At 37.9% G+C, this 18,508-nt stretch overlaps 1 protein-coding gene across 1 annotated transcript; it reads left to right on the plus strand.

Moving 5' to 3' along the window:
• Positions 1-3,091: 3,091 nt before the first annotated feature.
• Positions 3,092-4,841, plus strand: LOC6638765 (MADS-box MEF2 type transcription factor MIG1). Its single transcript, XM_047012126.1, has one exon. It carries the CDS (start codon positions 3,179-3,181, stop codon positions 4,712-4,714), a length of 1,536 nt encoding a protein of 511 aa, XP_046868082.1. The 5' UTR covers positions 3,092-3,178; the 3' UTR covers positions 4,715-4,841.
• The last annotated feature ends 13,667 nt before the right edge of the window (positions 4,842-18,508 follow it).

The following is an 18,508-nucleotide window of genomic DNA, read 5'->3' on the forward strand; positions in this document are numbered from 1 at the left end:
GATAAATGTGGCCATTTATTGATCGATTAATAACCCAGCATAACCAGCTTATGGCTTTCAGCTTCAGTTGATTCACATTGGCAATTAATTAAAATATAAACTAAACAATATTTTTAATGCAATGTCTCCACAACAATTGGCAAACCGAAGGCAATCATGTGTTTAATATTAATTTTGTCGACAGAAAACATGGCGGCAATCGAATTATGTCCCACACATACATACATATGTACATACATACACATACACAAATATATAATGTAGATTGTATTGGTGCCCAATAACTGCAGCGTAGCGCAGTGAGGGGGGCATGGTGGGGTGGGGGGCGTCGCAGTGGCAATAAATTTTAATTAAAAATGCAACTCATATGGCAAGTGGAACAATTAGCACCTGAAAATATGCAAATATTAAATTCTGCACAGACGCCGCCAGCAGCAACAACAACAAAATGGACATTCTCTCTCTCTCTCTGTCTCTCTCTCTGCCAAAGGATAACACAAAAGAATGGAATTTAAAAAATAAAATGTAAATATGTAAACTGGCCAGCATAACAGACACATATTTTGCCTTAGCAGTGCTCGCATCCTGTAAAATGAAACAACAACAAAAATCAACCCAAAATACAAGAAGCAGAGAGGAAAAAAAAAGGATAACGGAAAACATAAAACAATTTGTTATTGTTGTCCTTTTTGGCAAGTTTTGGCTATATAACAGACGATGAGTTAAATATTTTAGTTTGCGAAATCTTTTTGTTCGCCTCATCCTCCCCCCCACTCCCCAACCACCTCGCTCTAACTCTCTAAAGTCTCTTTTTCTCTCTCTCTCTGTCACTTTGTTGGCCTGTCCTGTTCTCTATCTCTATCTGTGTGTGTGTGTGGTGTTTCGCTGGGCAATATGTAAAAGCTACGCCTAGCATATACTCAAAATCCAACCCAAAAACATCGGCCACATATTCACACAATCTCGTCTCGTCGCGTCGCATCTCGTTGCTGTTGCTGATGCTGCTGCTTCTGCTGTTGCTGCTGCTGCTGCCAAAAAATCGACAAAAACAACCTGTTCGGAAACACTTGCAACAAGGATATCAAGGATATCATGTTGCTCATGTCGACCTGCCATAGATAAAGGCAGTGCAACAGAGAGAGCCCTATATGAAAAGGGATGCTGATAGACAGACAAAACACAAAGACAACAGAGTGAGAGAAAAAGAGAGAGAGCTCTCTCTCTCTCTCTCCACTAAGCAAGCCACATTGGCGGCATGAGAACTAGCCCACCTAAAGAGAGAGAGAGAGAGAGCGAGAGAGACAGATAGAAAGAGCAAGCAACAGCAATTGTCCATTTCGATATCTCTATCCTAAGCACCGCCTCTTTTCGAACACATTTTTCCCTCTCATTGCCAACAAGGATGTACAGTGGTTCAAGCAGTTGAAAATTCGAAGCGAAATCTTCAAAATAACGAAATTTATGGTTTTACCTGCACTATTTCAAGCTACACACGAAATTCATAATATTCTAAGATGCTAAAAGTAAACTCTGGAATTGTAAGATTTGTCCAATTTCTGTTTGTCTCATTCAGTTTTAATTCCCAACCGGTTTTGGCGTTAGAAATGCATAGTAACTGCATCTCCTGAGTTCTAATCTCAGGTTGTAATGCCTTTCCAGAAGGTCAAAATCTGGGCAGATATTTCTACATTGTTCAAATTTTTTCTAATTAAGCGAATTTCATTGATGTTAATCCTATAAGTCCTTTTAAAAAAAAATTTTATTGACTTAAGGGGGGTTTCTACCTTGTTGGGCGGAAAAGGCGCTTTTAAGTAAGAATTTTTTTTTGAGAAAAGTATAATAGATCAAGGAATGAAATTTTCCACAGTTGTTGGGAAAACTTTATTCTATGTATAAAATTTTTTTTTTTCGGCGATCTGTGAAAAGGGGGAGGTGGGGGAAATTTTCCAAAGGCATCCCCATTTCGTCCTTATGGAAGTCCTACAGTTCGCAAAAAAAGTCTGAACCCGAAAATGAAAATTTTTTCTTAATCAAGACATTTTTCCGCAGCGCTGGTAGTAGAATTGGGAAAAAAGGATAAAAAATGAAAAACTTATGAGCTTTTTTAGAAAAAAATTTATTTTTTGCCTATTTTTCGTTACTAATTAATTTTTTAAATTAACAATTTTCAATATTTTTGGCCAATTCTACTACCAGCGCTGAACAATATCTTAAAGAACATGTGTAAAAAATTTCATAGCGATTGGTTAATTTTTGCGCCCTGTAGGACTACCATGAGCTCCAAAAATGTAGTTTTGAGAAAAACACGTTTGAAAATTTGCGCTCCGGCACAGAGCGCTTGAGACCACTCAACTCAACGGCCGACAACTTTCGTAATTTTACAAGTTTCAAGTTGAAATTTTTACAGAGTATTCTTGAAACATATACCTATCCAAAAAGGCAATAAATAAAATCGAAATTTTTTATAACACAAGGTAGAAACCCCCCTTAAACGCTTAGGTGATAAGGTAAATATAAAATGCTCTATATGTCGGGAATTTTTGAGAAAGCGCATGAAAACAAGAGTAAAATTATAGCTAGCTTATCTACAAAAGTTCGAACCACTGTGCCAGAGTACATGGATATGGCAAAACCATATAGAAATTTTTGTTGTTTTTTGCTTCTTGTGTTTTTTGCTGATATCGAATATGCCTCTCAGCCAACCAGAAGGCGCATAGCTTGAACAATAAAACCACAGAATATGTTTACTTTGGGTCAAAGCAGATGGAGAGCGAAAGAGACAAACTGGCAAGGGGAAGGGGGCGAACAGAAAGGGACAGGAGACAGTAAGTTAATAAGAGAGAGAGAGAGTGATAGAGAGCGAGAGAGTAAAAGAGTGAGAGCAAGCGAACAATAAGGGATGACGACACTGTGAATCAGAATCAGGACAGATGTGCATTCGGTACTGAATGGAACAATATGAAAAATTCCACTTGGACTTGCTCTCTCTCTCTCTCTGTCTGTCTGCCCATTCTCATTCAGCACTTTGAACAGAGCTGAGCGAGTACTTAAGGAAGAACAGATGGGCCAACGGCCAACAGTCGAAGTTTGTAGTTCGAAACGTTTGGATCTAATCAGAAAGGACACAGAACACGACGACGAAGCAAGAAGCAGCAAAGCAAAGTGACAAAATATCAAAATGAATTTATTAATGGATAATCTGCCCATACAAGGGAATCCTGCGGCAACTGGACGTCGTCCAACACCGCCGCGTCAAGCCGATTTAAGAATCTCAACAGCATCGCCGCAGCATCAGCATCAGCAGCAACATCCACATCAGCAGCAACATGCAACACATCAGCAACATTTATCGAACAACAACAATAATAATGAGAAACAAATTTCTCCACCAAAAACCTCAATGAAACGATCATTCGATGTGGCATTCCTCATGATGCCCGATGAAAGAATCAAACAAAAGCAGGCCGAGAAGCAGGCTCGTCTTGAGGAGGCATTGCAAATGCAACAGCAACACATGCAACTGCAACAACAGCAACAGCAGCAGCAGCAACAACAATTAAACCATTATCCCACTGATTTATCACCCCGTGGCAATGCCTCACAAATTCACAACTCTTCCCCACCGGCTATGGAGTACATTAGCCTAATGGAGGCACGTCAACGTTATCCCCAATTGAGTATACGTTCGCCTCGCATCTACGACGACCCCACATTGGTACTGCCCGTGGGCGGTGAGTCCTCCCCAGAGGCTGTCTCAACAGCAGCCTCATCACCGCCACCCTTACCCCTACGTAGCGCCTTTACCAAAGTGGCTTCCTCATCGGTATCCACCTCATCATCGTCCCCCTCGAACACATCGCGTTTGGAGTCGCCTTCGATAATAGAGCCCGATCAATTGTCATGCCATTCGATGAGTCCGCCATTGGAGACGCCGCCTCCAGCAATGCCCACCTCGGCTGCTGCTGCTGCTGCCCCACCTTCGCCCTTGGTCTATCACAACTTTCGCCCGGAATATCAGTTCAATGGAGCCTTCCAGGCCGTCAATTCCATGCAGGCTCTGCGCCTGAAGCAACTGTATACCACCAGGCCACCGGGTCCGAATTGCACACCCATCAGTCCACCATCATCGTCGCCACCATCGTCGGTGGCATCAGGTGGACCACCGCCAGAGTTTCTACACGCTGCTGCCGCTTACCCGGGCTTCGCACCACCTCCGCATCCATTTGCAGTGGCCCAACCGCTACAGAATCCAGCCGCAGCGGCCATACTCTCCACCCTGATACCACCCACTCTGGCCTCCACATTCACCCTGACGGCCCAGAATGTGTGCGCCAAGTGCAACATCAGTTTCCGCATGACCAGCGACTTGGTCTACCACATGCGTTCGCATCACAAGAGCGAAGTGGCCTGTGACCCGAATCGTCGCAAGCGCGAGGAGAAGCTACGCTGTCCTGTCTGTCAGGAGACATTCCGTGAGCGTCATCATTTGACCCGGCATATGACTGCCCATCAGGATAAGGCCAGTGATCACCAGCCGAACAACAACTCGGCTGCTCCTGGGGATCATCATTCCTCGTCGTCGGCATCGTCGTCGTCATCATCATCGGCATCCTCATCATCGTCCTCGATGGTGATGACCGATAGCGGTGACAATGAGATTATCAATGTGGTCAGTGGTTCGCCAGGACGTCGTGGTAGTAATCTGCACAAATGATCCAAGCATTTTTTCGGATATTTTTAAGTCACCTCCCTCGATCCCTCCCTTTGGCCCGCTTGCCCTCTCCCTCACCACCCATCTATCTTTCACCCGATTGTGATATTAAGTTTAGTTATTTTTTTGTGCTCGTGTGTTGTAATTTTTTTTAAATTTTTTTGTATTTAGTGCAATTAAAAAACAAAAACAAAAATCAGATATAACTAATATCCATTTATTAAGTAGGTACTTAGCTCTCCTTGTCCATCTCTTTCCATCTAATGTAAGATTTAAAAATATTTATCATTGTAAAATATTTAAGATAACAAAAACAACAAAAGTTGCCGAATTCGCTGCACCAACAAATTTTTTTTAATAGCATTTAATATATGGCTAAATGTTTAAATAAATATCTAATTGTTATGCAAATATTAAAAAACAAAAACAAAAATTATGAAACATTATTTTTACCATCAACTGGCAAAGAAGGGAAATGGAAACTTTATGATTACAGAATTTTTCGAGCTCATGAAGATTTGATTTTGAATATCTTATTGGAGAATTTAACAGTAGACCAAGAAGATGTGTTAAGAATTCTTAAATTATATATGAACTCTAAAGATTTAGTAATATATAGGTAAATGAATAAAATCCTTATCAAAAACTTGACCAAGACTCCAAAACACTCAAAAGCTTGACACATTCATAGTGTGGCAAGGTAAAGTATTAAACAATTTTGACTTAAATTTTTGGACGGGGGACTCAAAAAATCTATAAGTTTAAAAATTATTCCTCTAAATAGAGAATTAGCTATTTCATTATTCTATATCAAAACGAAATGAATACATTCGAATATCTTCAGATAAATAGAGTGGATTATACAAAGCACAATGCGTTTTTTCTGACTTTTTTCGAAATAAGTTTGAGGATATGGTTACGAAATGATTCAATTTAATTGTCTCTGAGCAAATAAAGATTGAAACATAAAACAAAGCCAAATTATGTAAGTACAAGTGAATTGATTTTTTCTGACTTTGTTCGAAATGAAAATGTATTGAAAATATCAAAGAAGCTAACATCGGCTATGCCGAAGTTTATATACCCTTGCAGTCCTTGGTAATAATAATTTTACATGTTCAAAATTTGTTTTCTGCAACTCAATTCATCAATATACAAACAAAACAATTTTACTCTCTATTTTACAATTATTTTACAATCACATATGTAAATTTCATAGCATACTCCGATTTTTATGAAAATGTTTCTTCTAGTTCTTCGTGAGCTATATGATATAGTGGTCCGATCCTGATGGTTTTCATACTTTATTTTTTCCGAGTAATAAAAAACCCCCAAACAAAATTTCAGCCCGATAGCTCTTAAGACGGCTGAGTAAAACGCATTCGCCCAGACGGACGGACAGACGGACATGGCTATATCAACTCAGCTTCTCATGCTGATCAAGAATATATATACTTTATGGGGTCGGAAACGTCTCCTTCTGTGCGTTATAAACATCTGACCAATTTTATAATAACCTCTGCAAGGGTATAAAAATATTATAAGTAAAGAACACAAACAGAGTAGACTACTTATAATTTTGTACGAAATGAGAACGACTTGAAAGTTAGGAACACATTAGGAATATTACTTGACTATAAAGAAAAATCTTTTAAATAAATTTAAAAGAATAACTTACGTTGTACGAGTAATTATTGATTCGAATACTTCGTATTTCTTGATCTTAATTCTTAACATCTCTAGTTCTACCGATGCTTCCGTTGTTGAGTATGAATATCCTATGCAGAGATTTAATATTGAAATCTCTGTTGAAACCAGAAATAAAATTAATGCGATTCGCTGCCAAATAGTAAAGTGTTCAAAGTCTGTTCAATGGGCAGAGGCAACAAAATTTGTGTGTGCATTCTATTCTGAGTCACTTTCATTCGGTATATATCCAGCATAACTAACCTGAGACAAAAACCATAGGTTCTCAGGCTTAGCAAAAACCCTTGTCATCACTGGAACATACGCCATATAAGTACAGGGATATATATATATAAGTATAAGAATATGTTTAACTTGTTAGCGCAGTGAAGCTGAAATTGCGCGGATTTCATAGTTGCAGTTGAAAAAGCAAAACGCCAGACTCCGACGTATGCAGCAATTAGATGCGGCTAACACACACACACACACACACACACACACAGAGAGACACACTATGTTGGCGACGCTAATGAGATGACTGTGGAACTGGGTGAGATGACAATGATGATAATGATGATGCTGGGAACTGAAAAGCAGTTAAAATGGTAACAAGTTAAATGAAAATGGGGTAAACTTTTTGGCCAGACACCGCAACTAATGCTGAACTTGCTGAACTTCTCCTGATGCGCCGTCAAGTGCTTGAATTGATATTCGAATTTCAATATTTTTGTGCTCCTTCAGCGCAAAGGAAATTCAAATTCACCCTCAATTCCAATCGCTTTGAGTTTTCCCATGAGCCAACACAACACAAAAAAAATAAAAATGAAGTGAATTTGTAGCATGGCAAATTTTTCTGAAACAAAGCGCAACGAATTTGCCCAACAATTGGGGTGATGCCTCCTATGCCACTGCCACACTGAGGAGTCTGCCCTCTGTTCGCAGCGCTGCACTCAAATGAGCCACAACGAATCGCGTTGATTTAGCATGGCCAAATCCTGTTAGCCCCGTGCCACTGAGTTAGTTGATTCTCACAGGATGTCAGGAATATGTATAATGTCTTCTCTTGCTTCGCCTTGCGCCTTATCCCACACACACACAACTGATTCTCAGTTTGATTCTGATGCTGATGTATCAATTCGCTAAACGGCAAACGAAATGTTCTCTCTTCTGTTCTGTTCTGTTCTGTTCTGTTCTGTTCTGTTCTGCTCTGATCTGTTCTGCCTATTGTGTTCCCATGATGGGATTAGCATTTTATGGCTTTGTGTTCGCTGCTTGGCTTGCCACTTGATAAAGACATTCTTTTCGGTTGGTTTTTTTGATGTAGAGGGAGTAAAGGTTGGATGGGAGGAAGGAAGAAAGGAAGGAGTAAAGACCCAAGAGAAAAGAGGGGCGATGCTCCTCAGAAGGTAAGCAAATTATATAAACAAGTCAAATGGGCGAAAAATGTGCGAAATTATGTCTAAAAGTTACTAAGACTCTCAAAACGATTTAGGCATGTAATGTGCTTAAGCACTAAACAGTTATTACCCTAAGCATTAGCTTTAATAAGTAATGCCTGTAATTGGAATTAAAAATGAACTTTAAATTGGCTTGCAAGGAAAACTCAGCTTAACGAACTTACTTACTGAACATATCCGACGTTTGTATACCCTAGCGTTAAAATAAACAATTATTCTACCAGACAAAGTCGAATTTCTGTTAAAGAATTAGCGATAAACTTAATAAAGTCAGCCGACTTTGATCGACTTTCTAGTCTTTATCTAATCAAACTTTCTTTTCGCAACCATCGTTTAAATGGGAGCTAAATAATATAGTAAGTACTTTGATCTGAGTATATTCACCTTACAAATATTGAATATTTTGACAATCGCTTGAATAAAACAAAGATATTGGATCTTTTTCTTTAGAGAGTTATTTAAATTACAGATTCGTTCCGACTAAGTTCGAGATTTCTTAATCAAGACATCACTTAAAGGTAACAGAAAAGTTTATTGCTTTACTAAGGTTTCTACTCTTTTTACCCATTTTGTTTATTCCATACAATATTCAATACAATATCGAATTTACTAAAAACAATTCAGTAGTAAGTTCTTAAATCATTATAACAAAACAAGGTTTAAAATGTTTCTTAAAAGCTTAAAAACTTTTTTGAAAGTATTTTTTAATTATCTTTAAAGTATTAGCTTGGATCGAGTCATTGAAACTAGTTTTTTATTACTTGTTCTCAAGGTTCTTATGGGGCAAATCTAAATTATATTCAATGAAACTGATTTATATTGTTACATATCCCCCAATGAGCAATTTCAGCTTCCTTTAAAAACAATTACAACTTCCGGATAAACACACACACACACAGAGAGAGAGAGAAAGAGAGAGAAGTGAACGAACAGTCATGCAAAGACTGTTTTGTGTCTCGTTAAACCAACACATCGTCAAAATCACATTTCCTCATTTATGAGTACAAGTGAATTGCCCCACACACACATACACACACTCACACACACACACACACAAGCCCCACACCGTAATACCCGTAACCCAGCTACTCACTCAAAACGACGCCCAAGGCAACCGCAAAACGAAGGCAACCAACGCAACCAACTTCATAATAAGCCTCATCATCGTCGTCATCATCCTTAGAGCCAAAGTGTCAGTGTTGATAGGATGGGGTCTATATAATAACAGGCCATAATCACATTTCATATTTATCACATTTTTACCGCCCACCAACCCAAAAAAGACTCTCTTTCTCACACTCTCTCTGTTTTTTCTTGTACTGGTAGCGACCTGCGCCTTGTGCCTTGCCTTCCCATTGTTTGCCTTGTCTAACCTCGCAATTTGACCGTAAATAAATTGCCTGCTCATTTGGTAAGCGCTCCAGCCTGAGCTCCAGTCACAGATTCCACAATCCCCCAACTCCCCCACTCCGATCTCTTCAGTGTATCAAAGCCAAAACCCTTGACGAGAACCAACCAAGAGTCTCGAAATACGTTTAAACACAATGCAAATACCGTTATAATAGCACAACAACACAAACAACAGCACACAAAATAGCAACAAAAGCCGACAGCTTGCCGCAACGCCCCTTTTTTTCTTCCACCCCGTCCCTCCCCAAAGTGCTCCCCCGCCGTCAACTCCCAGTGTAGTAACATCACGGCCATCTGTAATAGCATCCCTCTATGCGTATGAGTGATTTTTCTCATCTGCGCTTAAAAGTATGCAAATAAATATTTGATATGCACTTACCAAACCAAAAACGGGCATATTACCTATTAGACACCAAAAAAAAAAAAAAACAAACCAGTTTACTAGAGTGTCTTACTACTATATAAACTACTGATGCTACAGATGTCGGAGAATTAATTTAAAATGTTTCTGCAATCAAAGTTTCAGTGTAAATTTTTATGATCGTCCCTTCAAATAAGTTCTAAGCAAATTCCCTACCTAAATACGAGATATTCGTATATAATTGAAATAAAAGTGTATTAAACGTTGCCTTATAGTCGTTGGATCCTTTTTCAAAAAGGGGTTCTTTGTGTATGTTGTAATGGATGGTTCGGTGGAGGCGGAGGCGGAGAAGGAGGCGTGTCGGTAGCTACAATCTTTTTATGACATTGTTGTTGAGTTGAGTTGAGCCGCGGCTAAAGTGTTTTTAACTGCAGGCAATTTAATTTCCACTTTGGTGTTTTCTCTTTCTTCTCGTTCCGTCTCAGTTTGTCTTTCTTTCCAACCGATGCAATTGATGCGGATGGAGAAATTTATGAATGAAGTATGAATGCATAATGATTACACTCCGAAAAACTAAAAACGGAGGTAGAGCTTAAGAAAGATAAGTCTGTTGATGGGGGAACAGAGCAGAAATGACTTGATACTGGTCCCAGCTCAAAGTCAACTTAAGAGAGAGAAAGCCCCTGGAAAAACTGACAGCCAAGCCGCTTAAACTTTGAACTTTGTCATTTCAATTTTCGCCAACGGATGCGCTTTGTTTCTGCCCACAGAGAGAGAGAGAGAGAGAGAGAGAACGGGAGATGGAGGTGGAGCCCGGAAACATTGAGCCTGACAATGCGACGACTTTCATTTTGCCGAAAACTGAAAATGCGGAGGAGCTCATGGCCTGCCTGACTGTTAGCTTGCCATTGTTTTGCGGTTTGAGGATGATGATGAAGGCCTGAGCCTGCCAGAGACCTCCGAATCCAGGAAGTTTTTCATGCGCCATGACACTTTTTCTCTCTGTATGAGTGTGTGTGTGTGTGTGCGAATGTGTCCTGGAGTTGAGAGGCAGCCATTTTGTATACCTTCGTGAGTTGCCGCAGGAGTTGGCATTTTCGAATATTTTTCTGGGATATATGGAAGCTGTTTGCCTTTGCCACAGCCAGGAACAACATCCTCCTTCTTCTGCCATGGGCCATGTCCTGCTGAAATGTAATTTATGATGTTTCGCTTCCCTTTACTCTCTCTTGTTCGCTTCATCTTTGTCTCTATCCCTGTCCCTGTCCCTGTCCCTCTCTCTGTCTCTGTGGCTCGCGTGCTGGCAGTTTTTAGTAGTTTCTGCGGCTGTTTTCTGCTGTCATAACTTTTTGCCACATAATTAATAGTTGGGCTCGGGCTTTGGGTTTGAGAGAGTTTCAGTTTTGAGTTTGAGTTTTGTTGTAAGCCGTTCATCGAGTTGACTTTTTAGTTGCCAACTTTTTATGGCGCATCCTGGGCCCGTGGTCCTGCGTTGTCCCAGGAAGTTGTTTGCTCAATTAACTTAGCAGGTAGTTAATTTTCCCAACCAAAAGCCCCAAGGCTTTTCCAGTATTGTTTTGCGGGCGCTAATTGATTTATGCTTAAACGGAATGTTTTTCCCCTTTCACTTCAACTCGAAGGGCAAACTCTTGCCCTATCTCGTTCTCTTCATCTCTGTCCCCCCTTCATTCCAAATTCTACCCCGCATTTCAGCCCTGTCTTTGTCAGAGTCCTGAAGATTGCTTATTGAAGTGTGAATCCTTATATAGTATGGCATCTTCATAGAGTTGAAACTTAGCCAAGTTGAAGTGACTGGAAATAAGCAATAAGTTTGCATAGCATTTGAAATATTTCACAACTTGTTTGTTTCGCTCATAAATTTGTGCAATTCTCTTGAGAAAAGAAGGCGAGGGGAACAAAAAAAAACAAAAACATAATGTGTGAAGAGTTGAAATCGTCAAGCGGAAAGAATTAATGTAAAAACTAATTCAAGTTCAGTGACAAACTGAAAGAAATATCCAACCAAAATCATAGATTGAATATATAGAATTATATACGCTGCAAATCAACAATTCTTTCACTTTGTGGATCGTCTTACTTAAAGAGCAGCCACAATTTTGAAAACAGTTTTGATCCAAAATCAACAAAAGGCAGAAATGATAACAAAATGTATAAATATAAACCCGATGAAATGTTTCCGGTCTCTGTCTATCGACCATAATCATCGAATCGGCAGATGCGGGGCGAAATAAGTTTAACAAGGATACAAATATAATAACGATAAGTGATCAATGAAAATAGTTTCAATTTCAAAAAAAAAGATAGATACCTATTAGAGAGCTGCATGAATGATAGAAAAATCAATTCGAGTTAACAACATTCAAAACCAAATGAATGAATTGAATGACTTTGAATCGACTTCAAGTAAATGCACAACATTCAAACGAAACAAAACGAATTAAATGGGTTAGAAAGTGAGTCAATAAGTTGCTATGATATGAATCCATTCAAATTCTGATTTTAGTATTTAGTATTTATTTGTATTGTATACTTTTGAACTATATGTGATTACTATACGACAAAACTAGTGTGGTCAGTGGCTCAGTGGGGACCTACTCAGACAGCGATGCCAAGTCTACGTATTTGTAAATCCTCCTTCGAAATACGTAGATCTACGTACGAAGAGACGAAATTAGAGAAAACTAATTTTAAAACCCAAAATTTTTGGGTAATATCAATATATTATGAATTAAATAAAAAAGATGATATTTATATTGGGTTAGCAGCACTAAATTCCGTTTCCGTTTCGAAAAAACGGAAATTCAACCCAAATGTTTCCCATCTTGACGGGGTTAACCCAAAATTTGCTTGTTTTGCCACATAGCAGTGCTAATGTTGAGCGTTTATTTTCAGAAATTAATTTAATTAAGACAAATAATAGAAACAAATTAGACACGGAGACTTTAAATAGATTGCTTCACACCAAAAGTGGATTATAGGAAATCTTAAAGCCTTCTGACAAACACATAAAATATTTTAATCAAAACATGTATAAATTTTTGTAAAACATGTACATAAATCAATATGTATAATTTAAACAATTTAATTTGCTTTCTAAAACGACAATTGAAAATAATAACAACGAAGTACAATACAGTTAATTTAAAAATTTAATGGTTTATTAATTTTTTTTATTGTTTTTAAGCTTTAAAAAATAGTACGTAGATCTACGTATTTCAGCAAAATTGTGCTACGTAAAAATACGTAGATTTTAGAGCCTGGCTACGTATTTCTCAAATTTTGACTTGGCATCACTGTACTCAGACTACAATACTGTTGTTATCGGGTTTAAACCCCCTACAGAGATGGAGGAGAATTTTTTTTCTTCCAACTAGTGAAGTAATATTAAAAGGTAGATCCATCGTGTATATGATGGATTAGATTATGATTTTTTTTTTTATAATATATTAAATAGCCTTATTTATGTTTTCACTGTTCGTGGCAACTAAGAATCTAATTTAGAAAACTTAGATTTTACAAGATTTGTCCCAAATTGTCAAATCCAAAACTGCGCACTAAAGTTTTTGGTGTATAGCATATTTTAATTTGAATAGCCCCCATTTCGCTATTATTTTCCCTTCATTTTTGATAAAATAATTAGTTTTTGTTGCTTTTAAACATCCCAATAAAAATGAGTCAATTCGAATAATTCTAATGATTCGAGTGCCTTAGTACAATTCGATGCTTTGAGACTCAATTCATTGCCTTTCATTAAACAGAGTTACGTATTTTTAGAGATATGACAAGTACTAACTCACACTCATTCATTTCATTGTGTAGTTGTCACTCATTCATTTGAATTCAATTCGAATGGATTCATTTGACTTTGACTTTTCTCTCATTCATGCAGCTCTCTAATACCTATATATGATAGGAAAATGATTTGATATAATCAATTGTTGTAAATGTTTCTTATATATGTATGTATAGATAGAATAAGTAACAGTAATCAACTGATGATGTTAACTATTTTGTATTCTAAAGACTGATATAGAAGATACATATATCTGAATATTAACAAATATTGAATGATTATTTCAAACTATAACACTTTGCCATAGATTTGTATCTAGCATTTTTTGTACGCCATAAATTTTCCCTAAAACCAAAAACCATTTAATTAAGTTAACTTTTATGGCTCGTAAATCAGAGATGGAAAAACAAAACGGTGGAAAAAACATAACACATGCACATACATACATATGTATGTGTGTGTACATAGAGTGTTCCATATTCATGGAACGGTCTGCTCCTCTTTCGCCTACTCCAGCAGCAGGACCAAAGTGCCCCGCATCCTCCAATTACATCACGCCATACATATTCATTCTGTTTTCAAGGTGGCGCTGGGCATCGAGCAAAAACCTCGCGACAAATAAAATATATATGTAAAATGAAAAAGGAGATGGAGATGGAGCGGGATCGGGAGCAGGAGTTGGAACTAGAACGACGCTGACCATGTTGTTATACCCTGCTGCTGCTGCTGATTGTTTGCCTTGTTGTTTTTGTTCCTTGTTTTAATGCATGATTTTAATTTGCCGTCGTGAATTCGTGAATGAAAAGGAGAGGATGGAGGACGTGGCACGGGGTCATAGAGGTCCCTGCATATGGGTTGGCACATTATGAAATTATGAGCATTAAAATGAAGAATGACCACTTATCTAAATTACACCATGTGCCATCCTGTGGAGAGACAGAGAGAGAGAGAGACAGAGCGAGAGAGAGAGTGAGACAGTTGCATGGAGTTTGGGTATATGGGTGGTTGCTTGGTTGACTTTGCTGTCATCGTATAAGTGACACACTACCCCAAACTGAATCAAAACCAAACCAAACCAAACTGAACTGAACTGAACTGTCTCTGGCTGGGTTAAAGACCCAATCCCATATATCATATACATATGTGTGTATGTGTGAGTGTGTGTGTGTGTGTGTGTGTGTATTTGTTGGCTGGCTAGCAAATATGCTGAATATATGGAAATCTTCTTCGTGAAAAGTGATAAATGACAAACAAAACAGCAAAAATGGCAAAAAATATCACATGAGCATGGGGAAGAGGTCCTTGCCACTACACACACTCACACACTCACACACACATATGCCTGACAACAACGAGAGAGGTAGAGCCAGTGAGAAAGTGGAAAGAGTGATGCTGGAAGACACTTACATCCTTGGCAAAGTCGCGGTAAAAAAAAAAAAAATAAATAATAACAAAAATAAAAAAAACGGCAGAGAAAACCTCAGGCAAATATGTCATTTGACATGCTAAATATTTTACCAACCACTTTAGCCGCTTCAACAAGGTAAGATAAAAGCATCCGTTGAGGCAAAACAACAACAACAACAAGCAGAAGTCGCACATTGGGCCAGAACATAAATCTCGATTAAACAGTTTCAGAAAAACGTCACATGATTTGCCAAACGAATCAAAACTAGCTCAGCCTTTAAAATTTCTTATGACTTTTCACACTTGTTATTAGTTTTTTGGGTCAATAATTGACTATATAAAGTTAGAATTTACATGTTGTAAAATGGTTTCTCTTCATTAACATATTGACATCTAAAATAAGTTATTAGTTTGTTTGTTTATTCATCACAATTGTAGCTACTTTAACATACTTTTCGAACAATTTCTTTTCTTTCCTTTCTAAAATATCATGATTTTCTTTGTCTATATTGAAGTTTAATGATAAATGATCAATAAATTATGCCAAATGAAGTTCAAATAGATGCAAAAACAAATTTTAAACACAAATTCTCAATTGAGATAATTATTTTTCAGGCATTGTGAGTCGTACTTCAATTTAAAGGTTTCTCTCTAAAAAAATATCTAGTAAGGAGAAGCAACTCTTATCTTCTATATTGCTATAAACAATTATTGATTTATCAGTTGCAGTTAAAGAAAATGACGACCCGAAAGAACTATAAGCAATTATTTTTCACTGAATTTATGCCATCAATAATAATGAGAGGGAAAAACTTTTTTAATAGTTAAAATTTGCAAATTTTTTTCTTTCTTTTCGCATGCGATAAGAGAAAACAGGTTCACCAATAAATATTGACACCATTCTGTGAAGATGGAGCCCCAGATAGAGAAATGGAGAAAGAGAGAAAATGGTACAAAATGAGAGATAACAGACACATTAGAGTCATAGACACAGACGAGGACCAAACAACCAGAAGGAAGAAAAAAAAAATACAGAACAGAACAGCAAACAGAAAATTGAAACTAAAAAGTTTTCTTTTTTTTGTCTCTCTTAAGGAAGACAGAGTGAGATAGAAGGGGCCAGAGAGAGAGAGAGAGATGGAGAAGAGTGTAGAATCATAAAAATAGAAGAAAAATTATGCAAATTTTTATGATTTGATTATGCAAATGTTCGCGCTTGACGACCCTTGGCATAAGGACGACAATATAACCCCCATTCCCTATCCCCCACCTGCCCCCTGTTCCACCCAACATGGTCTCCTACCCCGTTCTTCCTTCAACACATGCATTGCTTAAAGCTTCCGCGAAGCAGCAGCAACAACAGCAACAACAACAACAACAAGGCAAAAAAATGGAATACAGTTAGTTGGCCTTTCCTTTCCGCTGAGTAAATTTGAATTTTTGTGTAGGGAGCACCACAAAACGCCGAATGAGAGGAGGGAACCATCCTCCGCCGCTAGTCTCTGTGTGGAGCATTGTCATATGTGGCTGGAAATTTTGAATCTGTTTGCAACCCCTTCGAGCGTATCCGTTTCCTTCTGTCGCGTGCGTAACCCATTCCACTTCTCCCCAACGCATCCCATTCCATCTCCTCCTGCTCTCCATTTTCAGGAGCACTTGTCGTATGCGTATTTATATATATGTATGTATTTCTTTCCTTTTTTTCCTCTTTGCTGCTATTGCCGCTTTTCACTTTCCCCAACCGTAAGCCCCCCCCCACCAACCCACACGGTTTGCTCAGTTTGCGCGCGATTTGAATCTTTTAAATGAAATATTGTGGAAATCATTTCTGCTCGACTGACTTGAGGAGTAATAAGTACAATAATGGCACGGAAAAGGGAATGCCGGAATGCTTCCACCTTTCCTAATTGATAAAACACACAGACACACACACACACACACACACACACTGGAAAAAGTGTGCCGTGAAGTCACGCAAACAGAGTCTAAATTCTCACAAGATAAAGAATAAGAAAATAAAGGCAAACCTCTCCTAAACGTTTCACTCGTAAAATCCTCACAGGACAAGATAAAACCTGAGCATTAAGTTTTATGGTCGGGCGCTGCCTCAACTCTGTCTGGTAATCAGTTTTGAATAATTACCAAAACGTGATCTAAGAAAATTGAGTTACCAAAAATGACAAGAAATAAAAAGACAACGAGTACTAAAGATATAAAACTAGTTTTCCCATTTAAAGAACTTGGCTAAGTGGAAATGTGGCAAGCACCATATAAATTATTTTAGATCTGCATTTTAATTGATAAACAGTCACTAAAATCCATCACTTAATACATATTAAAACAGAGGATAAAAATTAATAAAATCGATTATTTTGTGGGTGTAAATTTTGCAAATATTCATTGGATTCAAAATCAGAATGTTAACAGAAATCTTAAAGTTAACTTAAACGTGTCTCTTGACAATTTTTAACATGGTATTCTATATTATATTATATTGTATTATCAGCAGAGAATGTTTTTCTTTCATTTTCTTTATCCTGCGACTTCAAATCCTAAGATCAGCAGAGGTTAACTCCCAGATATCCTGTCGTATTATGTTCTTATTTTCAAGGAATCCTCATTTTCTCCAGAAAATGACAGAGAAAGCGTTTATCGGTGAATTCTAAAAATGTTAGTTACATTCTAAGACTGAACTTAAACTCTGATAAACTAACCAAAGAAATATCAAAGAGAAATCGAGACAAATATTGTAAAAGTACTGGAAAGCTAGATCAAATGAATTATTCTAAATACACATAGTGTTTTTAACAAGCAAATCTGTTTACATAAGATCAACTTGAATTTAAATTGTGATATAGTAAAACTAGAAAGTCGTTACATAAGTCCAGACGACTAAGCGCCAACGAATTGAGCCTTGATTGCAGACATGTTACATAGCTAAAACAAGTTTCCTTAAACTAAAAATGTCCTTTTCTGCTTAGGGAATTACAATTTAATAATGAAAATAACAGTTTTTGTCGAATTTTCAACAGTCTTTCCGCTTTCTATGCTCGGAATTAACAACAATTTTGTTAACAGATTCGCAAGTAAGTAGTTTGACAAACAACCTGCGGCTAAAACTCATCCACATTGATGGACCCAACAAGTGAAGTAAGCTAAAAAGAACTCATCAATCATTAAAAATCATAACTCTCATAAATCAAGCTAAGAGTCTAAATCAGAATCGAGCATAGGGAAAGAGGAAAGAAGGGAGTATGAGTGTGTAAGTTGAGGAGGTAAAATGCCTCCGAGGAAAACTATTGATTGAGGCGGACAATCGTTCAACTTAAGCTCCACTTCCGGTCTAAGCACAACTTTATTATAATAAGAAAATAAAGAAGAAGGAAAAAGGCGAAATGTTTAGCCAAAAACTCCGTATACAACTCTTCTGCCTCATATACATATATGTATGTAACAGCAAAGACAGACTGTTTATTTACGCCGCATTGTGTAAAAGATACTTACATATGGGTGAGCCTCCAGGCCCCGACCGAAAACCAGGAGGAGGTGCTGTTTGCCCTAAAGGGGGAAAGCGGAATGGAAAAGGAGGACAAAGGGGAGGAGGAGGACGGGAGGGGCGGGCGGTGCCTTCCATACGTCTGGCCACATATCACACATGTTGT

The sequence above is a fragment of the Drosophila willistoni genome (genome assembly GCF_018902025.1).
Source record: "Drosophila willistoni isolate 14030-0811.24 chromosome XR unlocalized genomic scaffold, UCI_dwil_1.1 Seg144, whole genome shotgun sequence".
NCBI lineage: Eukaryota > Metazoa > Arthropoda > Insecta > Diptera > Drosophilidae > Drosophila > Drosophila willistoni.